The sequence below is a fragment of the Diorhabda carinulata genome, chromosome 2 (genome assembly GCF_026250575.1).
Source record: "Diorhabda carinulata isolate Delta chromosome 2, icDioCari1.1, whole genome shotgun sequence".
Lineage (NCBI taxonomy): Eukaryota > Metazoa > Arthropoda > Insecta > Coleoptera > Chrysomelidae > Diorhabda > Diorhabda carinulata.
Window position 1 is genome coordinate 31624646 of NC_079461.1, and position 24891 is coordinate 31649536.

The 24891-nt window shown below is 31.7% G+C and overlaps 3 protein-coding genes across 7 annotated transcripts; 1 reads left to right on the top strand and 2 right to left on the bottom strand.

Annotated features, from left to right (window-relative positions):
* Positions 1 to 1184: 1184 nt before the first annotated feature.
* LOC130890660 (alpha-1,2-mannosyltransferase ALG9) lies at positions 1185 to 7756 on the bottom strand. Its single transcript, XM_057794866.1, has 8 exons — positions 7371 to 7756; positions 7163 to 7314; positions 6734 to 6926; positions 6482 to 6681; positions 5303 to 5580; positions 3915 to 4245; positions 3677 to 3860; positions 1185 to 1581 (listed from the first exon to the last, which is right to left on the bottom strand). Exons 1-8 carry the CDS (start codon positions 7469 to 7471, stop codon positions 1227 to 1229), a joined length of 1794 nt encoding a protein of 597 aa, XP_057650849.1. The 5' UTR covers positions 7472 to 7756; the 3' UTR covers positions 1185 to 1226.
* A 34-nt stretch (positions 7757 to 7790) lies between these two features.
* On the top strand, positions 7791 to 20539 carry LOC130890658 (WASH complex subunit 4). Of its 4 annotated transcripts, XM_057794865.1 has the most exons (3): positions 7897 to 8045; positions 9255 to 9640; positions 20170 to 20539. In XM_057794865.1, exons 2-3 carry the CDS (start codon positions 9268 to 9270, stop codon positions 20172 to 20174), a joined length of 378 nt encoding a protein of 125 aa, XP_057650848.1. In that variant the 5' UTR covers positions 7897 to 8045; positions 9255 to 9267; the 3' UTR covers positions 20175 to 20539. The 4 variants fall into 4 exon arrangements, with proteins under 4 accessions (XP_057650845.1, XP_057650848.1, XP_057650846.1 ...); XM_057794862.1 differs by lacking the exon at positions 20170 to 20539 and having other exon boundaries at positions 7791 to 8045; positions 9255 to 14076; XM_057794863.1 differs by lacking the exons at positions 7897 to 8045; positions 20170 to 20539 and adding an exon at positions 8970 to 9159 and having other exon boundaries at positions 9255 to 14076.
* LOC130890663 (beta carbonic anhydrase 1) lies at positions 8132 to 24621 on the bottom strand. 2 transcript variants are annotated; one of them, XM_057794870.1, is made up of 5 exons: positions 24373 to 24621; positions 23345 to 23429; positions 21326 to 21513; positions 17970 to 17990; positions 8132 to 8567 (listed from the first exon to the last, which is right to left on the bottom strand). In XM_057794870.1, the coding sequence occupies exons 1-5, from the start codon at positions 24463 to 24465 to the stop codon at positions 8166 to 8168; spliced, it is 789 nt and encodes a 262-aa protein (XP_057650853.1). In that variant the 5' UTR covers positions 24466 to 24621; the 3' UTR covers positions 8132 to 8165. The 2 variants fall into 2 exon arrangements, with proteins under 2 accessions (XP_057650853.1, XP_057650854.1); XM_057794871.1 differs by lacking the exon at positions 17970 to 17990 and having other exon boundaries at positions 24373 to 24613.
* Between the last annotated feature and the right edge of the window lie 270 nt (positions 24622 to 24891).

The window sequence follows — 24891 nt, forward strand, 5'->3', positions numbered from 1 at the left end:
CGAAATATGTTACAAAGGCATTTGATTTTGGGAATTGTTTTTATACTTTTTGCATCGCGTGAGGATTTTATGTGCCCCAAATCCTCAACTTATGAGTGTTCACATATCTACTGAGGTAAAAGGTCGCCTTAATTAGCTAAGTTCGGTCTGCCACAAATCTTCTCTTTTGAACTCCTCGTTCAAAAACGTTTTTGTTTGAACTCAAGTGCGAGATTGTCGCGATGGATAATGATTGATTTCCCTAATTACTTCTGGTAAACAAATGCTGGTGTATCATTCATAATTGACCGTTATACGTTGCTCTAATGGAACGGTGGAGACATGTTCAGTTATTTCGAAAAAACAGGTGACGATTTGCTTCGTTTGCGAACGACTTATGTGGATTTAGTTCGTCTTGAAATACCCATACAGTCAATTGTTATTTCAATCGGGGTTCTTATGCATAGATCCACGGTTCATCGCCTGTCGCGATCTTATAGAGTTCTTTTAAATTTAGTTTACGAACACAGCATCGATGTTTTTCACATCACATTCACGAAATTCGTCGTGTAGTGAAGTGCGACCAACGTTGGCTCTTACAACACTGGACACTTACAAACTGCGTAATATGTGATCAAAACTCCGAAAATAATCATCAATATCGATTGTACCGAATCAGCTGTAAGAACAAACACAACAGCATTGCCAGTTGACATATAATCACCATTCCAACCTAAAAATAAAAAGATTTAATATTGGTATTATTTATTTTAACAATAATTTATGACAACAATCTCTTTTTAGGATGAAATACTTATTTTGACATATTTTTTGTGAATATCTGATTATTTTGATACACCTGCGCCATAACGCTGTAATTCATGTGAAGGTCAAAATGGAGGCTCCACGGTGTCCATCGAATTTGGATAAGCTTATTGTCCCCTCTATATCTCTGGTCGCTAGTTATATGAATAAAATACTCTATTTTTATAGACAATAGAAAAAAAGTTTTACGACGAAATGGCATTAAGACGGGTCTTTAAGTAGTATTAGTCCTGGTCTATCGAATTCATGATCCCCCCTGGTATTTATTACCGTAGCGCTCATTATGCCACAATTTAATTTTTTCAAAGTGTTGTTTGGTATCTATTCTGAATTGAAAATGCATTTTTATATCAGACTATATATAGGAAGGAAAAAAACAATTATTCTTCAATTTTTTTTATTGATATATATTCAACATGGTATTATTTTATTTTCAGTCTCGTCGACTGTAGAAGATTAAAATTTCCAAATTTGACGTATTTATCAGTCAAAAACGGCACATAAAAAGATCTAAAAAGTCTATGTGATCTCTCTGTATTTAAAAAATTGTAACTCTTAATTATTTTCCATTTATCAGTTTGTTTGGAATAATTTGGTTCTAGTAGGGTTTCTCTATCGAAATCGGAATCTAATAAGAAATTACACTTGTTTATATCAAAATAAAGTTCAGGTGCTTCTCTGTTTTGATCGTTGAAATATTCGTGGATTATACTGGTAGCGTTTTCACCTTCGGAATATGGGGCTGGAAGCATTCCGTGGAATTCTGATTTTATGAACCTATTAAATATACATAATTAGTTTTCAAAATATATAAAAGTTTCTTTTGAAATATATAACATATTTGAGACTAAAATCAACTCCAGTAAAACATCAATAGTTCCAAAATAGGATCCTGAATAAAACAACACTTAATTGGTACAATCACTTCGACAAGGTAATTTCAAAAGCTACTGCGGCTTTATGGACTTGTCACAAGCTTATTGGCAAGACATGGGAACTAAAGCCTAAAATTGTATAACAAGCAGTCTTCAAACTGATGACATATGCGGCGCTTGTTTGGTGGTCGAGAAACAAGTTGCAAAGGGTAATCTATCAAACCTGCTCTACTACAGCCTTAGAGGCGCTACTGAACCTGTTTTCTCTTCAGCTCATAATGAAGAAAGAGGCACTTAGCGACGCCCACAGACTAATGCAGGCAATAAAACTAAAGCCAGGAAAACTGATAGGATTCTATAGCTAATAAAGCTAGAAAGCCGAAACAAATCTAAAGATCAAATGCATAGCAAAGATAACCTATTCGAACCACCACCAATTATGTGTCTACAATCTCGAAAAGTACCTTTCTAGTACATAGACGGTTCGAAGCTAGCGCAAGAAGTTGGACTGGACATTTCTGGGCCAAAATACAAGCTCTCCATAACTCTTACAGAGCACACTGTTTACACGATAACTTGGTTATCAAAACGCGCGTCAGACAATGTAACTGTGAGTATTGGTGTCACCAAGGGTTCCAGAAATTCCAACTTATTCTCCATACCTCTAGGAACATCACTTAACATTTTTCAGGTAGAGTTGCTAGCAATAAACAAATGTGCTCAGGAGTATTTTGATTGAAACCTCATTAAAAAGCACTTTTACATTCTCTCACCTAGCCAAGCGGTCTTAAGGTCCTGAAAGCTATTGAGAGTACCTATAAACTAGTGTGGAAGTGTGAACAAGCTCTAAAAGTACTAGCGATCAAAAACAAAGTGACCCTTGCAAAAAAGGGAGTAACGACTCTATACCTTGAAACAGAACCCTACTGAGTCTTACTGGAGAAACAATTCCTCCCTAAATCAATCCAAAATATTCAAATTATATCAGCTAAAAATTTTGAAGAACTTCCCGTGATGAATAGAAACGACATGAGCATGCACCTACAAACTAGTGTGGGAGAGCAAACTCTTAAAGCATTAGCTATCAAAAACAAAGTGACCCCAATGTGACTTCCAGTCCACCAGGGTATACAAGGAAATTAGGAAGCAGACAGCCTTGCCAAAAAGAGGGTAACGACTCTATACCTTGGACCAGAGCCTCACGAGATGCCACATCAATAACGAACTGAACGAATGGCTATAGAATCAGATGGAGTCTTACTAGAGAAACATTCCAATCCAAAGTCAATCCAAAAGATTCATAAGCATATCAGCTAAAAAGTCTGAAAAACTTCTCGTGATGACCAAAAACGACATGAAACTGGTGGACACTACCCCGTCAAATACCATCTAAGACGATGAGCAAGTCACAGAAACATCAAAGCATCTACTCTGCTATTGTCCTGCCCATTTCGCTAAAAAGTGGTCAAGTACTTTAAAGGAGTAGTACTAACACCTAGGGAAGTGGGATACAAAACCCCCCAAAAAATAGCTTTCTTTAGGAAGAGTCATTCTTCATTTCTCAACTTCGTCCACATGCAAACCTTATTTCAGCAAGACGGAGTCACAAGGCACAAATGAGCATGAATATTGTTAATGAGATTTTCTCGAATCGTGTGATATCCCGAAATAGAGTGATTCCTTGGACTCCCCGTTCCCCCGATCTAACACCATGTGATTTTTTCTTGTGGGGATTAGTGAATCGTAAAGTGTACCAAGAACTACCTCGTACAGTTGAAGAGCTCAAGATTAATTACACTTACGTTTCGTCTAATTGTTTACAGTCACTTCAAAAATGTTTTGGATGTCGCACCCTGTATATTTCATTTCAGATGAATAACCCATATAAAACGGTATATTTGAAATATGTTTTCAAGTTCTCTTAATTTAAAAACAGTTTTTGTGAATAAAATTAACGACGATTTGATATCTATCAATTGATGCAAATAAACATTTACCTAATATTCCAATTTAAATTGGGCAAAAAGAATGAACTAGGATATCTATGCCATTCTTTACCAAAACAAACATTGATTTGAGTTTTTTCAGATATTTTTATTTCCATCGGATACCTATTCAATTCCATCATTGAATCCAAAGGAGCATGATAATTTCGGTAAAGAGAAAATATTCTCGACATGCCTAAAAATACCCAAAACTAAGAAGTCAATATTATAAATAAGAAACGGAACTTACCTAATACCGATGTTAAAATTATACTGGCGAACATAATAAACATAGTTTTATCTAAATAGTGAGTTCCATGAGGCATTTTCTGGAACAAATTCAAAATCCTGAACCATAACTTTTGAATTATGTCCACTGTAATAGCAGCGGCGAGACAAATGAGTGGATAAATCGGGTAAAGGAATCTTTCTTCTTTATGATCTTGAAACATAAATACCGCCAACCATAAATACATTGGACTTAGAGATAACCAGTAGGGAAGATATACTGTACACTTATTTTTTGCCGGTACAAAATAATAATGTAAAATAATTGCTAATGGACTCAGTAAAGATAATATCTAAAAATTAAAATGAATACATTAGGCTCAGAATTGTTATAAGTAATAAGAAAAAGTACTCCCAGTAACCAGTAACCTCATAAATGATTTTTCCTCGAATGATAAGTAACAAATACTTTTTAAAAGTACTAAGTAATCAAGTAATTTTACTTCTAACTAAAAATTCCAGTACCCAATACAAAGTAACTATTTGTATTTTAGTTACTTAGGATAAATAATTGCCCTCCATGTACTTTTAACACTACCTCCAGTACATACATTACTTAAAGTAAATGAATGGAAGTACACTTGGTATACTACAGAGTTAGGTTAGGACTCCAAACAAAAAATATGATAAATTCTAAATTTTTACTGTATGGCATAAAACAGTGGGTAGAGTGTTTTCTTTTTTAACCAAATAAAATCCTATGATACTGTATTATTTTACTGACTCCCTATTGAAAGTACTGGAAGTAGTTCGATTTACCTAGAGAGAATAAATTAATTATTTACAGTACTTCAAATACTTTTAGTTCAAAGAAGTAGAAGTATCCAGTACATTTTGGGTGTGTAAAATACTAGAAATACAAGTATTCAGTACCTAAAATTTGAAAGTACTGGAAGTAAACTATTTAAAGTAAAAAAGTACTTGCAGTACATTTTTAATGCAAGATCAGTCGAGGATCTGCATCACCCGAGTGAGGAATATTTAAGATTTTTTCGCAAATAATGTCTATAAAGTCGGAAATATTAAAATTGTGTTAGAGCTTGAAAAGCATCCGTGTCTGTATGGTTACAAAGATAGAGATCATTCTGTACATAGAGTGAAAATATTCATCATCTTTAGATAATTCCTTAGATGTCTCTGCTGAAGGAAGTAGTACTAAATATTTTATTCAAATTCATACAGATATCATAGGGAGCTTTTTTTACACGAAACTCAATCTTCATATTCAGTAAATACAGCATAACGAAACAATACCGATAGATAAGGTAGTACCTTAGTGCCTAAGATGTAGTTTTATCAAAAATTAATATCAAAAGCTGGAAAAATATTTAGAAATGTTAATAGGCTTACCCATATAAAGTTGAAATTTACAAATCCATTATACAGATAAAATGAAAATGGTTCAGTTCCATATAGATTAGGCCCAGCTCCACCAAATACATTATATCTAACAATATTCAAAGGAGCTACGATCCATTTACCAAATAGCATAGAATCGCAAATAATCATTGGGATTAAAATGATTGCAGCACATAATCCTGACCAAATTAAAAAGTTTAGGTATAATTTCCTTCGTATTAACATATCATATGCTATTGGAACCCCCAATAGACTTGCGAAAGGCCAACCTGCACATATTATTTAAAATTCATATCAATAAAACGAAAATATATTATTTTATTACATTACTTGTTACAGCTGCATATGCAGATAATTTTAATGATGTGACATTATCTATAAAAACCAAGAATGAGAAATTTTATGGTACTTCTATTAGAATTACAACTTAGTTTAATATAAAGTACCAAAGATCAGAATTTTTCTGATGGTTTGTAGCACATACTGCAAAAATAGTTTACAGTTAAATGACACAAATTAGTAAGAAAATGAGGAAAAGAAACTATTTCTAATCCAAACACAGATACAATTTTATTGAAGATTATACACATGAGAAAAGAAAGACCACTAAGACTTATTATATAATAACGTGTGTATATTTAATATTTTAATTTAGTCAATTAGTTTTCATACTAAGTAGGAAGAAGCTGACAGAAACTAAAAGGCCAACAAAACGTGCTGTCTCTAGCAAAATACTTAGAATATACTGTGTGCAGGGAGAGAAGCCGGAATGAATGTGTATTTTGGCACAATATGAATTGCCACACCAGTTGTAAATGTAAGGTTTGGAACAGGGTTAAATTACAGTTTTCCTCTCTCTCCATGGAGCCTCTCCCAGGAAAGAAAAGAGAGTATTGCACCTCACTATGGTATCAGCAATGGCAATTACCATAGACTAATATAGTACTCTGTAGGTATTATTATTATTATTACATTTTGCTTTATTACACATATACTTTTAATCATTATTATTTCTAGTGATTTTATTCTCTGGAGTTGAATTTGCCTCAAAAATCTGTGGTGAATGTTTCCTTGTGCAACTGTGTAAGTATAAATTAAAAAAATATTCTTCAATAATGCATTGAATTATATATCTTGATTTTATTTAAAATAATTTTAGTTCATTTGTACCTAAAAGTGAGCCAAGTGCAGTAAAAAATATAGCCAGAGCATATTTTTGCTGCCACCATGATGCACAAGCTGCAGCCACTGTGTACATAGCAAAACTTGAAGGTAGAAATGCTGTACTTGATACAAACATTCCAGCTGCAAACAACTGAAAAGCTAAACATATTCTACCAATGTGAACGCCAAACTCTCTGCATACGGATCTATAATTTAAATAATTAGTAAACAATAATACTGCATATAGTAAAAAATTACTTATAAAAATAAACCTCACAAGTAGCACATATCAATCCCAAAATACATCTTACAAAATAAAATATAAGCACGGGATTAGGCTGCAATAAACTTTGGTAGATCCATGCAGGTGCAGCATGTACCATTAAATAAAAATAAGATCGTAACCCATACTTTGGACTGTATTCCCAAGTTTGTAGTCCTTTTCCAAATACTAAAAAGATGATAAAAAATTATTTTCATACATAATTTGTAATTTATTTTAGCATTCAATCACTTAAAACTGAATTAAATATCCCAAATCATTTAGATTTTATATATATATATATATATATATATATATATATATATATATATATATATATATATATATATATATATATATATATATATATATATATATATATATATAAAAATATATATATTTTCATTCATTTAAAAATTTCTTACTTAAATAATGCATAGGTTCCCAATAATTATAAGTTTCATCACAGTCTGATATGTGTGACCATATTGCCGAACAGAAACGTGCCGAAAGCAAGGTCTTAAAAGCTGTATCACCAGCTGGGAATATTAACCCCGCACTAGTATTTTCCACTTTACTGAAAACATATACCTACATGTTTAAATTAAGTTAAACATCTAGAAGTTAACTTACTTAACATGTTTTTGGACTCTTTTATTTTTTTCTCGGGATTCCCTTCGTGTTTGTTGGGGTACATTTTGTCTAAGTCTGAAAGACAACTGACTTTTTGTCATTATATACTACTTTAATAACTTTAATATTATGTTACTTCATGATTTGAAAAAGTGTTATCTTGAAACTCATTCAATCCAACTTAAACATTAGCATACATATCACATTATTTTTCTTATTCTTCAATTCGATTTTAGTCATAGATAAATTTTAATCAAATAAACCGTGCCAGTTTCTTCTTCTTTCTATTTTATTTTCATGGCTCCATGAACTAAGATTTTTTGAAGCATTCGCTAGCTCGTTTTATGAAAACATTGTTTTAACGAATGGTTGACTTCTCTTTGGATAATGTTAAAATAATTAATAAAATCCCCCCTATTTAGTATGAAATGTAAATTGATAATATACAGTTGTGGCTATAATCACGATAAGGCTAAGTCATGAAACGAAGAAGTGGAATTGAACAATTATAAACAAAAAGTTTTCGGGAGTGTCAGTTTTTATTATAAATTTACTTATTTTATAAAACGTTGCCATATTCACAAAAACAGATATATTAGGTAAATGATAGTCAAAAAAGATTAATATCAAATTGTGAATAGTTGGTATATTTGAAATGAAACTAATAAAACAGTAGTAAGTAGTGCATTATTCAACTGAATTAATCATATTTTTGATGTTTTCATATTTGGTATTGTAATAGTTACAAATAAAGATAAAACTTTGTTTTTATACTGTATTTTAATTTATTGACATTTAAGAATAATATTTTTCTATTTCCTGCAATAATTTCATCACATTATCTTCATCTATCAAAACAAATTTTTTGGCACCTCTACTAAATAAATAAATATCTCCTGTGTATATATCAAACCACAAAGCATGAATATGCAATTCATGTTTTTCTAAACGTTTCTTCAAAAAACCGTAACTTGCAATATTCTGTAATTGTTGTAAAGTATTTATCTGAGAGAGCTTATCTTCGTTAGTAAATTTGTTTTCAGGGTCTATATAAGCAACAAATTTTCTCAAAGGTGTTTCCGCTTGGAATATTAATGGTTTACTATAATCAGTTATTTCGAGTTGTTGAAATTTTTCTAAACTTGAAAGTGCATGAGTTGATAACCATGCTCTAAGGGGAGATATTCTTCTATTATCCTAAAACAAAGTGGATACAATACTATTGATTAACAAATTCATATAAAAATGATAGTTGCATATACTTTTTCTAAATGAATGCAAACAAAATCTACAGATTGTTATATTTATCTTGAAAAAGGCAATATAAGAGTACAATTGTAAGTTTTTAATGTATTAGCTAACCAATTACTTTAAAACTCTATTTGATTGTCAGTAATATGAATTTATGATTACGTCATCTCTTGATAATACGAGTGTTAATTGTTTAAACTGGTGGTAGCTATTAAGAAATTATCAAATCAGTCCGCTAGGAGCTTTAGCGCACCTTGTCTCTAAATCATGATCAACGTTTTCCAATACTTCTTTATCCCTTGTGCCTTTGATTGGATCTCCGCTCCATACAGGAAAATCAAGTGAGTTGTTGTCAATAGTAGCGTCTGTGTCTCGGCCGTGATCTAGTATAGATCATTCCATAGATCCTGTTTCAGTATTTTTCCTTGAGCGTCCACTGAGGTAATTTGTCATGTCGTCTGTCCTTCAGTCGTCTCGTAGGTTAAGCACCTGTCATATTACTTAGGTCCAAAGTATTTTCAACTTGTCTCATAAAAATGTAATTTTATTTATATTAAACATTATAAGATTAAATTTTGACTTACATTCTTGATCAACATATTCACGTTTGTTTAAATAAACGTCTTATTGTAGATTTTGATGAAAAATGTGGGAACCTTCAAATTTAGTGGAAAGGCAGTTCAATGCTGAAACAAGTAGGTTAATAGGCGAAGCACAATTGCATGAGTACGGATCATTTTTGGAAACGTATACTGAAAGAATTTCAAAACAAAAAGATGAATTTTGTAACAAATATAGCATAGCTATGCAAGTAATTACCATTGAAGATGCTTCACCCACTAGAGAAACAGTGGCTCACCTAATTTATTCGGATAATAAAATATTGAGTAGAATTCTAGCTACTTTAGGAGGTTTGTGTGATGAGATGAGTACACTTATATCAGAAGTTGATGAACTGTATGCCCCTTTCGTATTGTATGAAGATACATTCGATAAAGTGTCAAGACAAGCTTCAATAAGTAAGATTTTGGAACCATTACATAAAATCAATCTTTTTGTTAAAAGGGTGCAAACAATATTTATCCTTTGTTTAAGACAAATAAGTTGTTTGTTGGTTAAACATACTTTCGCTTCAAGTCATTTTCCAGCTTTTCCTGAAGTGTTACACAAGCTTGGTGATTTATTGATATGTCTATTGAAATTTGATCATATTTTAGATAATCAAATATTAAGGGATCATTGGTTTTGGTATAAAAAATCGATAAGAAACATCTCACATTCCAATAAGTTGAATGTTGATAAGAATAAAATGAGATATTTGGATAAAATGTTGCAAATATTAGAAAATAATCTGTTAACGGGTCACATTTTAAAAATTATTATAGAAAAATGTTTTGAAGATAAAAATTTTTATTATCAAATGAAAAACTGTACACTAAATCAGGAAGTGCATCTGTTTATTACATACCTGTTGACAGATTTGGAAAAAAATGAAGATGTCGAACCAAATATTTGGTTAAAGATGAATGTGTTTGTTATTTTTTACTTCAGTATCTTTGAAAATAATGACAGGAAAATATTGAAACGAGTTTTAGATATAAACAAGAAACATTCTGCATGTACTTTAATCGGTAATATTATTTGGTATCCTGAAAAATTTTTACTCAAACATTTCAGTATTTTACAAAAGTATATTGATGAAAGGGCTATTGAAAATAATCGATTAAATCTAATCAGTGTTAAAACTTCCAATTTCCCGAAAGAATCTAGTATAATTTGTTTAAACGTTTGTTATTTTTTAATGGAACTTGAAAAAATATCAAAACTTGATACAAATAACATCAAATCTGGGGACTTTAATAGCATAGTAAATAGTTTAAATAACGGGATTAAATTGTTGAGGAAAATAAATTTTTCTGTACAGTGGATATTAAATTTACATGCCGATAAAAATTTGCCATTACAAAAATCTGTTTTACTATCAGTTTGTAAGCTAATTGAATTATTAAAATGCATCCCTTTGATCTGTAAAAAATATACAATTACATTAACACACATAATCTTGTTAACCACCCAACATTTATCGTATAAAACTTTAGCTTTGGTAACGGCAATCAGAAAAGGGTTTACCCAAGAAAAATCATACAACGAATGGCAATTGGATGTTTTGTCCTCTTTAAACCTTTGCGAACAAGTTTTGAAAGCACCTCCAACTTCCCGAAGGCTATTAATAGCTAATTTAGCTCTTTCCGCTAGCGGTTTGTACAGCAATGATTTCTCGAAACTCAAACAACTGCTACAGCAACTAGAGATGATAATAAACTTTTCTAAAACACTAAGGGAATTGAGTTGTTGCTCTTTCATGAGATGGCATAGCAGTTATATGCTTCCCATTTATTTTACGAAAATTGTACAATCCAAACTCGATTTATCGCGACATTCTTTAATACTTTATGCTTTAAATGATTTTTCAAACGAATTAACAGATAAAATTGTTGAAGATAAGTTTTACGAACCTATAGAACAAATAATAGAGAGACAAATCAGACTGCAGACCCATCTACATTTACAGTTACCACCAATAGAACCGTTTGAAAATTATTTTTCAATAAATTTCAACAAATACCTACCGATACCTGTACGTAATGTATATAAAAATATAAAAATTGATGCCGAGCATCATTTGAGTACGATGTTTTATAATTTAACTTCGGTAGTGTTACATAATTGGAAAACTTATGGGGAAATGAGACGATTAGCTTATCTACAATATGGTTTAGAAACTATAGACGATAACCTTCCTATACAAACTTTAGAACAAGGACTAGACGTATTAGAAATAATGAGGAATATCAATATATTTGCCAGCAAATATCTCTACAACCTAAACTCTCAAGTTTTCATAGAAAGAAATAGCGAAAATAAACATTTAAACTCCATAAATATATCCCAAGTAGCTAACTCCATAAGAACACACGGTATTGGTATAATGAACACAACTGTAAATTTCACTTACCAATTTTTGAGAAATAAATTTTATATATTCTCGCAATTCATATACGACGAACTCATCAAATCCAGATTGATAAAAGATTCGAGATTTTTTTCCGAATATAGAATAGAATTAGATCAAATGTACCCGTACGAAAGAGCAGAAAAATTCAACGTGGGTATTCGAAAATTGGGGTTAAATCAACAAGGCGAAAGTTATTTGGATTTATTTCGAAAAGTCATCACTCAAATTGGTAACGCAATGGGATACGTTCGATTAATGAGATCGGGATGTAGAAGATGTCTCGCGGACGGTACATGTTTCATACCGGATTTAAAAAAGAAAAATCTAGCTGAAGTTATCGAAAATGAAGAATTACCGGATTTAACGAGAAAAGCTGCTGGGAAAGTAATCGAAATTCTAAATACATATTTGGATAATATAGAAGATATCACTGAATACTTTCAGTTATTGGTGAAAGTTTTTGTACCGGTACTAAGAAACAAAAGTAATTTGCATTTGAAATATTTTTTCATTATAGTACCTCCTTTAACGATCAATTATATAGAGTATTCTTTGAACTGCAAGGATAGATTGAACAAACGCAACAAAACTGAATACGCCTTCACCGATGACGGTTTCGCTTTGGGACTGGCTTACATTATAGAAATATTGAATCAAGAAGAACAAGTTAATGGTTTACATTGGTTTCAATCCGTTCAAAAGAAAATTAACAACGATAAAACTAAAATAAAAGAACAAATTTCCGATGCGAATAATTCTGATAATAAATTGAGGCAGACGTTATTGTTGACCGAAAAAAAACTGAATGCACACGAACGGGAATTTAAACTTTTATATTACGGTTATAATAGCGCTCGATTATTTTTTCAAACTCAAACCTAATAAAAACGTATTTAGAATTATTTATGGAACCGTTTGTGATATCCATATTTACTACACAAACATTACACTGTTAGACAGGCGTTTTGACAACCAAGCTAGTAGTCTAGTCAACAAGTGCTTTTTAGATCAAAAATTATTCGCCGGCTCTCCAAAATATGGTTGAAATTACATTCGATTCGTAATCGCATGTAGAAAGTTTTTGGAAAAATTGAGAACGCGCTCACAAAAATTACAAAAGTTTCGCGTGTATCTCAAAAACTATTCGAAAAGCGGAGGAAATTTCCTAAGAAAAGTTTTAACTCCTGCTATTGTAAGTCCGAAGGCAGGCAGGTGGGTAATAATATTTTCGGACCTGGTTCTTACGTTATATTCCTTACATCATGTCATTCCATTATTTCCATAAAATTGATGGATTTCAACCGGATCTGCGAGATTTTGTTGGCCGTCGACCTCCAGCATTTCTGGGTTTTCTTCTTTGGCATCCTGTTCTAAGTCAAGGTTTCGTCGACTTCTTCGGAATCATCCTAATCAATAAAGTTTTCGTCATTTTCTTCATCTTGCCACTGTCTTTGGAGACGTCTCTGCTCTTCTTAGACAAATGGAGTGTGAGAAACCCCAAGCAACTTTGAAACGGTCCTATTCGTACTGTGTCTATGCTGGATCTATGCTTTCAACAACCACATGTAGAGGAAAACTTAGTTTGAAAGTACTGAGGCGCTAGCGTCGTTTGGCGGTCAATTTGAATATTTTTTCTGCATTCTTCAAAGGCTGGGGATTGTCATACCTCACCTGTCCAATGCTGGGTTAAATTGTATTCAGTCAAATTTCGATGGGTAAGGGCCCGCTGCATCCGTTTTATCTTGTTTTGTGGCATTAGAAAAGCTTTAGGAACGGCGACACGACCTTACAACTTTGCATTCTGGTGCTTGCATACTTTTCCCACAAAAACTCTTCTGCGCATGCATCAATCATCATGACTTTTCACGCCCAGAGAGATCTTGATGAGATCTATCGAACAAAGTTATCCACGGTTCGATATCTGATAGCCTTCATGAGATAATGGCCACTTCCGGTATATTCGGAAGTGAATGTTTCCGTATAAAATAAATATGATAAATCTCTTTCTCGTCATCAATATATATAGCCTTATACCATGATGGTTGTTATACCTATTGATTGAATTTAGATTGAAAATAAACAAGTGATTTGTATTAAAATAGAATATAGCTGTTATACAGGGATGGAATATACTCTGAGAGTCTGTAATTTGGAATAAATTTCACGATTATATCGGATTAGTATTTCCAATTGCGATTTTTGAGCAGTAGTAGCCATCAAAATGAAAGTGTTGTAACTTAACATTGGCGTCTTATCTCATTAACTAACATCCTGTATACATTATTATTGTATATAAAATACTAATCGAAAACTTTCGAAAAAAAACTGAATTTATTCTAAATCGCAGAATCATATTATAGTAGTTATTATTTGGATAAATAAATATATATTTTTTGTAAATTATTGAATTTAAATAAAGTATTCAAAGTTTCATACAAAGTAGCTTGCAATATCCAGATTTTCTATGTAATTTATTTATTTCCTAACTATAAAATTATTTTAGTTGGAATTCAAATATGTTTTTGCCTCCAATTTGAAGAATTATTAATATTTCACCCTTTCCTGATAGTGTTTATTGCATATTTTACTATCAATTTTGATTCAAGGTAGTTCAGGTAATGATTATAATAAATAGACATATTGAAAACAAAAGTTAAGTTGTTTAAACAAGATTTTGCGTTCGCATAAATATCACACTATTTTTACCTAGGAAAGTAGCTTATTCCACACATGTACTAAAAAATAACAATACATGTATTGAAATGCTTCTTTTTCTTATGTTTTATATGTCTCGATAGAGAGAATACTCGAATATGAATCGGGCTGGGTGCCGAAAGGCAAAAGGCCAAATTTAAGAAGACTGAAGAAGTAGACAATATGATTTTTTGAAGTTATATTAGTGTTTACAATAAAAATTGAAAGTTTGTTGTGATTTGTGTTCAAATATATAATAGTGTCTGCAAGATAATTTAAACGTTAAAATTAAGTGTTATTATTATTACTGGGTAATGTATATAGTAGTTGAATGAAAGTTTATTCTCAATAAGTAAAACATTCTTCATGACTCTCTTGATTTTACTAACAGGTATGTAAAAATTTTAAAAAAATATTTCATAATCATTCTTTACGTATTTGTCAATCACGCGTCAGGGACAAGTCTTTACACGATGTTTCAACTTGTTGCTTTGATAAATTTCATTACAATAGAACTCCAAAGGACCATTCAGTGAAGTTGTTTTCAACAGTTAAAAATAGATTTAAGTGGTTTCGCTGGGTACGAGAATCATTAGAAGATTACCCATTTGCGGGAGGTTCTATGACGGTGAATACTCCGGAAAATATTGCAGCGTAGACCAGAATTTCCACAACAAGTGTAAACTATGGTCTTTTTATGATCCGAAATTCAAAATGAGTAGCATCGGAAAAAAGTGACGGTTACAATATTTTGGGGTTGCGATAGTATCCTTTTGGTTGAACTGACGAAGTTGCGTTATAAATTATCGAAAAAGGCGCTGCAAATCAGCCGAAGTGTGCGCTTGCAATGCTCCGGTTCACATTGCTCGCTTTCCAAGGCTATTGAACACGAATGTGGTTTCATAGATGGAACACCCACTATATAGCCCCTGTCCGACTATTTTTTGTTAGAAAAGCTGAGGGCCGAGTTAAGGGGTAAAAGAATGCATCATATTTTTATAGAGGCATAGGAGCTTTGGTTAAACGTTCTGAAAAGTGTGTAGAAATAAAGGGAGAATATTTTCAAATTATCAATTTTTTATTTATGCCCCTTCTGTGTTGGGCTAAGAACTCATGGACCACACAACGTATAATATTTGTTAAAATTAGTTGATAAATAATAAACTCAAACATTACTTGGAAGATCAAATTTTTGTTAGTGTAATTACAGCTACTTCTACTTCTATTTATCTAATCCAAAACAATATTTGTGTTAACCACAGACTTAATAAGACAAAAGATCAAATACTTCATTGATAAAATGTTTCCAAAATTGTTTGTGAACAAATAACGAGTGCAAAAATGAGAGGGCTATCCTTGTCAGCTTAGAGTTTCAGGCAACGCTGCAAAATGAGTACCTTCTTATGCCGCCATTGGTGTACTGATTACAGACTAATTTTACCATAAATAAAACATTTTATAAAATATTCTTTTATTTTAATATTTCGATTCAGTTAAGAATATTCTTATGCCGAGAATAGGCTTCTTGACTAAATTTGAAAACTTGTTTAATTATGTTGTTTAATATCTATTTTATCCCAAAAAAACTATATTTTAAAAATAGTTTAGATTTCCCTCGAAAACGCTGAATAGTGTAATGGCGTCTTGAATGACGTCAGGGCATGCAAAAAACTGTTTATATCTGTGTCAAATGTTAACTGTTTTCTAAAAATGAATCCTTCGTTTCACAAGTATTGTACATTTCCTCAGTGTAAAAGCACAACCATTAAAACGCCATACAAATTATTTATATGTGTTTACCCAAACCGGAAAAGTGGTTAACATTTATTAAACTAATGTGCTTTGTCCAAAAAAATGAACATGCTAAAAACGTAAAACAATTATGGAGTAACCTACTCTGTTGTTTGAAAACGTCAACAACAACGTTTTGCGAGACGTGACGTGGCTCTTTCTGATTGGTGTTTGCAGTCACGTGATTTAATGTCTATTTTGATGCCATTTCTTTTCTAAAAATATTAATAATCATTAATTTTTATGATGAATAGACTGTTTTCTTTTTCTTATCTATGTCCCTTCATTCCAATTTCAATAATAGTAAAAAGAAAATGGCTTGCCACTGGTAATAAACAATTTTGTTTTCCTAACATAACCACACATACATGTGAAAAGTTGAATCTGGAAATAAATGATCCTCTTTTCGACAAACACAAATCATAATTATTTGATGAGAGGTTTTTTTTTCGAGAAGAATCACATATATGTATACCAAAATAGCCAAATAAATAAAAAAATAATTATAGATGCACAGTTTGTGGAAGGCAACGCCGCAAGAAATAAATTCATTCATTATCGCGTATCCAGCCGCCACCTAGCGTAAAATTGTAAACGATGTTGTCTTGTCTCTTTTCTTCTTAGTATAGAAATATCATACGTATCATTCATAGAATGAAATTATTATTTTATAATGAATAGTTTAATTTTAATATTAACCAATTTGGTATAAAAATAAATTAAAACACAATTTTATATTAGTTGATTGCGAATGATACTAAATTGCTCCTATTTTATTTTATTTTTTCCCTAAAAAATTATACTGTTCGTAAATTTGGCTACACTGTAGGTACAGTTGCTTTAGCATAGAAAGTGGAAGGGTCGATAATGTCTCACTCTAGAAATGTATAAAATTTGGTCTCTTGTTTTATTATATCTGTGGTGTTAACATTAAATAAATGTAGCGAAGTTAGATCGAAGCGTATTTAAGAAACTACCTACCAAATCTACAATTCTTTCCCTCCCTACAAGGTACTTCAACTGATTTTTCGCATTTTGAAAGCAAGTTTAACTCTAAAGGCGGTTTGACATAGAGTACAATGACGTGGAAGAAATTGCGCTCTATTTTTTGCATGTAATGAATATTGCACATCATTTCCTCCTTCTCTATCTACTCACCGCAGGATACTTTATGGTTATAATAAAAAAACAGCAACAAACATAATGAATAGATAGGAATGTTAGATTTATCATACAAGATAAAAATGTTTCAATCCATCAGTTGATCTTAGTGATATTTAATTTGTTGTGAAACTAAAAGTAACTAGATTTCTCACTAGAATTACAGTTTACTTGCGATAAAACTGACACCAAAACGAGATAAAGATTATTGCATCTTATTCCATGTCAAACAGCCTTAAGAAAATACATTTTAAAAAATAATTTTTCATATTTCTAATTCGTTTTGTGTTATTTATATGGGTCAGCTGAGTAGTAACTCTATAGACAGAAGTCTATAGAAACAAAATTTAGTACCTTCTCAAATTCCTCTTTACTGATATTTGTTTGGTTATAAAACGAGAAGTAACTAAATTTTGAGACCGAAATAGGTTGAAATGTCAAATGTTTTTTGAACTGATTGTCTATCAAAAGAGACCTATAATGAAGATAAATCAACATTAAAATCATATAAAACGGTCTAAGAAGGAAAAAATTTCTGTTTAATTAGCAATTGCTTTCAAAATTTATGAAAATCGACCTGATGAGAATGACCAGATATTTTTCGGGTTGCACCATAAAAATTAATATTTGAAAGCATAACATAAAGTCTAAAAACAAACATCACAAAAACACACAAAGGTTCTTACCCTGAGCTCCTCGTATGATGTCTAAAAACAATTAAGTTTACTGTTATAAACGTTATTAAACAAATTATGATGCTAAAATATAAAAAATACCTTTTTGGGTTTTTTAAAAAAATTTCACGATATAATAATCTGGTTGTACTGTCTTCCACCTCTATGATATTCGTCTTATTGTAAAAGAATAGAAAAATCAGTCGCAAAGTATAATTTATCGCTTAATTTGGTTAGAAAAACTTTTGTCTTAGTCCGGTCAAAATAGATATTTGACTTAGGCAAAATTCGCATAGAGCTGAAAATTAACAGAGACGTTAAATACATCATTATAAATGAAATGTCAAAAGTCCCCTTCGATCCTACTTCTGCAAAAAATTTTATTCAAGGTCAAAAGTACAAAATTAAGGTTTTTCCATTTTTCTCGAAAACAGTAAGTATTATCGTGAAAGTAGGTCAAACAAAAGTTGTAGATTATACAATTCTCTACAAAAATGGTTCAGTAACTTTTTCTCTTACGACTCACCATTCGTGAGATATCGCGGTTTTAATCATTAGAAAATTCAAATTTTACATAATTTCCGCACTACCTATGAGGTAATGTACTTGGCGCATTTTTTTTAACTTGGTTTCCCCAGAAGGTATACTCCAGTATACTCCACATGTCATTATATAAGATGATTGTCTAATTCTACTTCGACATTTATTTCTTCGTCTTCATTCTCTTCTTCTTGCAGAATTTCTGTTCGCTGTTCTGAGAAAAGGGATGCATCAATAGTCTCTTCATTAATATCACAAATATCTTCATCTGTTGTATTTGTTTCAATAATGGAGCAAGTCTAACCCTGACAATTGATGCATACTGGTGAACAAAATAATCCCACTTTTTGACAGCCACAATTTTTACTACAATTCGTTTTGCGTTTACAAAAAATAGTATTGAGTAGTTTTTCTGGAGCAGGCTCCAAATAATTATCTGTTAATTTCCAGCCCCATTCTTCTGGGTCCAGCTCATTGCCTAGCCACACTTGACTTGATAATACACACGATACAAGTGTTGAAAGTCAGAAGCAGATGTTGAAGGTAGACAAGACAACTGCACTGTTTTATTGTTCCATACAAATTTTACAAACTTCAAATATCTATATTTGTCTATGGAATCAATTTTTTTGGAGTACCATATACTGCAAGAAGAAAACGAATTCCATTTGTAACGATGTCGTGTGGAGAAGAGTCCATCTTTGCAAATACATCTGCGCAATCAATTAAATCATTACGTTTTTCGAACAATTTGAATACTGATATTTTACCTCTTTTAAAAATTGCTGATTTCGTATCGCAACCAGTTATTGCATGTAAAAATAAAATATGAGCTTGACATTTTGGATATGCAGTCAGACTTTGTGATAAATATATTGTTGATTGTACTTGAGCTTTCCCAGGTTTTAAAAAGTAAATAATTTTATCATTTGGAGTCCGTGTAGTCAGTAATATTAACAAATCAACATCTTCGCCAACAATGACAGTTGTATTTGAACTTTTCCATTATTTATTGCTGTTTCAATTATAAGGACATCAGCATCATTATCAGCTTGTTTTATTAAAATACCAGCAGCTGTAAATTGTATACGTCCGGTGACGGTGCATTTTAGTGCATATTATGTAAAATATGAATTTTCTAATGATTAAAACCGCGATATCTCACGAATGGTGAGTCGTAAGAGAAAAAGTGACCGAACCATTTTTGTAGAGAATTGTATGATCTACAACTTTTGTCTGACCTACTTTCACGATAATACTTACTGCTTTCGAAAAAAATGAAAAAAAAAACCTTAATTTTGTACTTTTGACCTTGAATAAAATTTTTTGCAGAAGTAGGATCGAAGGAGACTTCTGACATTTCATTTATAATGATGTATTCAACGTCTCTATCAATTTTCAGCTCTATGCGAATTTTGGCTAAGTTATGACTTATTTTTGACTGGATTATCTTGACTGTTTTATCGTTCAAAAAATATCGATTTTTCATATTCATCTAGAGCTAAGTTTATATGGAAAAATGCTATTTTCCGACTTTGCTCGATCCCGATGTAGTCGGATTTTTCTAAAATTATTTTATTCCAACAAACATAATAATATGCAAAACTTTAACTAAAAACTACTAATTATTATAAATATTAATATTGAAAACACAATTTGTTGTATTCTGTAGACTAGTAAGAATTGCCGGTCCAGTGGAGTTATTTGGTTTCAACTGGAAGGTAGATGACGTCGAAGAGGATGGCATCGGTTGCAGGTCGCATAAAGATGACGGTGACGGCAACGGTTTTAAGTCATTTGGCAGGTAACAGCTCGGAATTAGTTTCATTTACAGCCTTCAAAATGGCTTCGGAAAGTTCTTCGTCGAATGAATCCATTAATATTATTGTATCGGATTCGGTTTAATGTGGTTTAATTTAGAAGAAGATTGCACTTATTCGGTCACTTCCAAGACGTTTTGAACAACTTTGACGTTTTAGTAACAATTACATGGTTATATAAAAAATATCTGTATTATTTTATATTTTCAAATAATTAAAAATGCTACAAAAAGCTAGAAAAGGTTTAGATTTTATTTGATGGACTATTTCGTAAATATTTATTTACCTGTAGTAACAATAGTTATAATCTCAGAAGTAAAAAACTATCTAATAAGGTCGAAATTTGCATAATTTTACTTTCCTGCACTAGTGCGGGAAAGTGGGTTGAAACGCACGGTCGTAGAAAAAAATAATTGCCGCACGTAAGAAAGCGGTATGTATTAAGATAGCGGACCATAGGTTTTATTTTACGGCAACTTCTTGGAATTCGACGGCAAAAAAACGGTAATTATTAAGCTAATCAAAAGTCATTTTTGAAAAGATTGGTCCGCTAAGTGTACGTCTTCCCTAATATATTCATTTGGAATGATAAAATTACAACCCTACAGAAAAAAGTATCGTCGACAGAGAGCTCTTAGTTTTAAATAACTGTGATAAATTTTTCTATGATAGACAGGGTCGGATTAAGCTAGGGGCTTGGGGGGGCTATAGCCCCGGGCCCCAGGTCCAAGAGGGCCCCATCATTTGGAAATCACTCTGTATTTTTTGATGTGTTGATACCACAAATCTAACGTATTGATATTATTTTGTGAATTTTTCCGGGTTTTCGAATTCCTTAAGGGGGCCCCGTCATTATTTTAGCCCCGGGCCTTATAAATCTTAATCCGGCCCTGATGATAGATCCATAAATAGAAACGTGCACTGAAGTGAATGTAGAGGTCGTACTTGATGAAGGTATATCTACTGCGACTATCGACGTTTAAAAATTATTTTCATTCAAATGATTACCTGTGATGAGAATTCCTGATCTTGTAATTGATATAATAAGTTAATAGCTTTACAATCGCTATGCCCGCATACAATTATATGTCGTATGTCATTTACCACGCAACCCAATTCCAATGCAGCTGGTTCATTAGTTGTTAATTCATCCATAAAGTGCTGAGAATGGGGTATCACGTTTCCAGCATTCCTTACTAAAATTTCATACAAATACTAAGTTTTCATTTATAAAAAGTACACTTCTAGAGTTGGAGTTAAATTTAAATAAATATCCTTCGATACATTTTCCGTTTTAGGGCCTTATCCTTTCTAATTCATTCTTTTTAATAAAGGGCCAATTTAGTCAATAAGGAACTCTCAGTTATCTATTTCATTAAATCTAAAATATTAATCACAATTTATTAAGTATCTTTTTAAATCGTGAAAATTGTCATTAGTTTTTCATAGGAAACGCTGTATTTACTTTCCAGGGTCACTGCTGTACATTCATTGGTCAGAAGATCCGAATTTGCATCAAATAGACTTTTTCCAGCGATGCTCAATAAGTTCGATACCCTTTTTATAATTAGAATCGTCAAGCTCCTGAAAATAGCCATTAACTGCCGATATCATTCTTTCATTGTTGGAAAATTTTTGACCACCGAGTCATTTTTTCAAGTCTGGGAACAGAAAATATTCCGAGGGGCTAAATCTGGCGAATAGGTAGCAATTCAAACTTTAATCCATTAATTTTGGCCATTGCAATAACGGATGTGAGCTGGTGCATTGTCTTGATGAAACAGCGCTTTCTTCTTAGCCAAATGCGGCCATTTTTGCTTAATTTTTTAGCTCAAATAAGTTCGCATAATACTCGCCGTTGATAGTTTTTCCTTTATCACGATAGTCAATGAAGATTATCCCACGCGCATCCCAAAAAACCGACACCATGACCTTGCCTTCATATTGAACAGTTTCTATTTTCTTTGAAGCCGGTTCTCCCTTTTCAGACCGTTGTTTTCATTGATCTTGGATTTTATCCATGGTTAAGAAACGGTCCGAAAATTCGGCTTTATTTCTGTAAAACATTGCCAAAAACTCGATGGAAACATCTTGATAACGAAGAAGCAGTTTCACTCAGAGCTTTTATACTGGTTGTGCTAATGGCTTTCAAATAAAAGCATTGTACCACATAACGGCGACCATTTTTTTCCATGTTTCCAAATGCATTGAAAACGTTCACTATTGAAGGCTGCCAAAAATATACTAAATAACGTGGCGTCTTTAAATTTAAAACATATGCTGTATAGACTGTGTCCTTTCTAATGCAGTGGTTTTTTTTCAAGCAACTTCCGCCATCTCTAAATTAGGCCAGGTACTTCTGGGTACAATAAATAATTTGATCTGGATCCTTAATATGACTGATGCTCAAATCTTCTGGCAAAACTATTTTTACGCTAATCATTTCTGTAGTTCCCAGTAATTTATTTTCATGGCTTTTACCTTTTTTCTTTATCATTTTTTGAATAATCAAAGAAAAAGACTTTCATCACCCTTCATTTTCGTCCAACCAAACAATACTTGATGACATCAATACTAAGCGTCATTTTTTTCGAAGTAGTCGCTCTTCCAATCAACTGTATTGTAACGATTTCATTTTAAAACGAGTCCTGGTTCACTTTATGTATATTTACCACTAATTACATTCAGTTATTCACACTATAGTCAATTTTTATGTATAAGAGAGTAATAAAATGATGAAGCATTCGCAATTTCATCAGGTCAAAACCTTTTTCTATTGTTCTGTATAGCTTGAAGTTATAGAAGTCCTAAAATTTGTATTAGCTCAGGTACATTTATTATAGTTTTGGTTAGGTTAGGTTAGGATTAGTAAGTATGTTTTATTACTCTGTCATACATAAAAATAGACTATAACTACAATAACGAATGTTTTTTATTACACAATTTTCAATTATTAGAAAAAGCAGACCAGAAGATTTCTCATTACGCGAACAATACTTGTTCTACCAAATTAGTACTAAGACTTACCAATGAACATATCGCCTACATTTGTTTGTGTGAATCTCGTTGGTATCATTCTACTATCTATACATGTAAAAAATACAGCTTTTGGCTAGAACGTAAAAACAAGAAATAAATCACAAAGAAAAACAACAACAGCTTATCTTTCTTCAATTTCTGATGATTATTTTATTATATGGAAACATTCATCAACTAGTTATATCAGTTTGTAGAATCCCGAATATTTTTTAAGCAATATGGATAATTATAATTGTAGATGAATCATTAATTCATCGTCAAACTTCCTTGTTATAAAAATAAATTATTGTAGGTAGGTAATTTCCGCGTTAAAAGATGTCAGATTAGTTAAAATACAAAAAATGTTAACGTTGTCATTTTCCTTTCTTCACGGGTCTTGTTCCGAATCAATTTAGAGAGCAACAATAAATCAATGAACGTGTTACATTCTTGAGTTGAATACCCGTTTCAAAAACTTAAACAATGTTTAGTTTTGACGCTGCATTCATTTAAGATGGCGTTCCAGTCGAAATGATACAACGTGATCTCATTTGACGCTCTAAGTCAGCGTAAACATTAAATTGCACCTTTAGCGTTGTTCGCGAGTATGATTCCGAATCAGTTTAGGGACCAATCGAATACGTACTTTCAAAATGCTCGTTTCGCGGGTCGCTTAGTTCGGATCTTAGTCTATGTTTTAAGGTTCGGATTCTTAGTAATAGTTTTCCATGTGCGCGGGTCACATCGATTTCTTTAATATTGATCAAATTCGCCGTAAATCAACATCCTGAATTATTTCTTAATCAAACATGTATGTAAATTACTGTATATATGTAATACAGTAATGTTATTATCCTAAAGTGGTTACAAACTGATTCGGAATCGGTTCTAGATTGACCCGCTAGTGTGACTTGTCAGTAAAAATATAAACAGTTACTAACCGAATCTAGGTCATGGCATCGATTATGCCATGTTAAAAATTATCGATTATATTATTCATTACATCTATTTATATTAGACTTAGTGAAGATACTTACAGTTGGATTATCCCTAACATCTAAAAATTGTTTAACCATTTGTTCCTTCACGGTACATCTATATTTCATGATTCCTTTTAATAGCTTGTCCATGTTTACATTTAATTTTCATTGATAACAATATGTAAGTTATCAAAACTTTATCTAATATTTGTGGTCTAATTTGAAGAAAAAGAATTTTGTTATTCTGTATAAAGTTCACTAAAAATCATTGGATTATCCTTGACACAGTATTAGAAGAGTGGGGTAGATATAATGGCAAGTAGGTACAGGGTTTTTTTATTTGATACGATATAACATTTCAAACATAAAAAAATTATAGTTAAATGCTACTTCAGTATATTTATTGCAAATATTTTTCGTTTTGTCAATTAAAAGCTGTTGATTGCAACAAAATTTTCTCACTAAGAATATTTAGTTCTTGGTTAAAATTGTTCCACATTGTTTTATCTGTATATTCGTAGTAATTTATACAACTTATAAAATTTCTTGTTGTGTTTTTTAAACAAATGTTGTCAA

Excerpts from the sequence above, each read along its gene's own strand:
- LOC130890660 (XM_057794866.1), bottom strand. The coding sequence starts at position 7,471 with ATGACAAAAAGTCAGTTGTCTTTCAGACTTAGACAAAATGTACCCCAA. Across the intron at positions 4,246-5,302 it reads TAAATTTCAACTTTATATGG|ATATTATCTTTACTGAGTCC; the intron begins GTAAGCCTATTA and ends TTTAATTTTTAG. Across the intron at positions 3,861-3,914 it reads AATTTTAACATCGGTATTAG|GCATGTCGAGAATATTTTCT; the intron begins GTAAGTTCCGTT and ends GGGTATTTTTAG.
- LOC130890658 (XM_057794862.1), top strand. The coding sequence starts at position 9,268 with ATGTGGGAACCTTCAAATTTAGTGGAAAGGCAGTTCAATGCTGAAACA.
- LOC130890663 (XM_057794870.1), bottom strand. The coding sequence starts at position 24,465 with ATGGACAAGCTATTAAAAGGAATCATGAAATATAGATGTACCGTGAAG. Across the intron at positions 23,430-24,372 it reads ATGTTAGGGATAATCCAACT|CCAAAAGCTGTATTTTTTAC; the intron begins GTAAGTATCTTC and ends TTTACGTTCTAG. Across the intron at positions 8,568-17,969 it reads CATCATACGAGGAGCTCAGG|GATAATAGAAGAATATCTCC; the intron begins GTAAGAACCTTT and ends ACTTTGTTTTAG.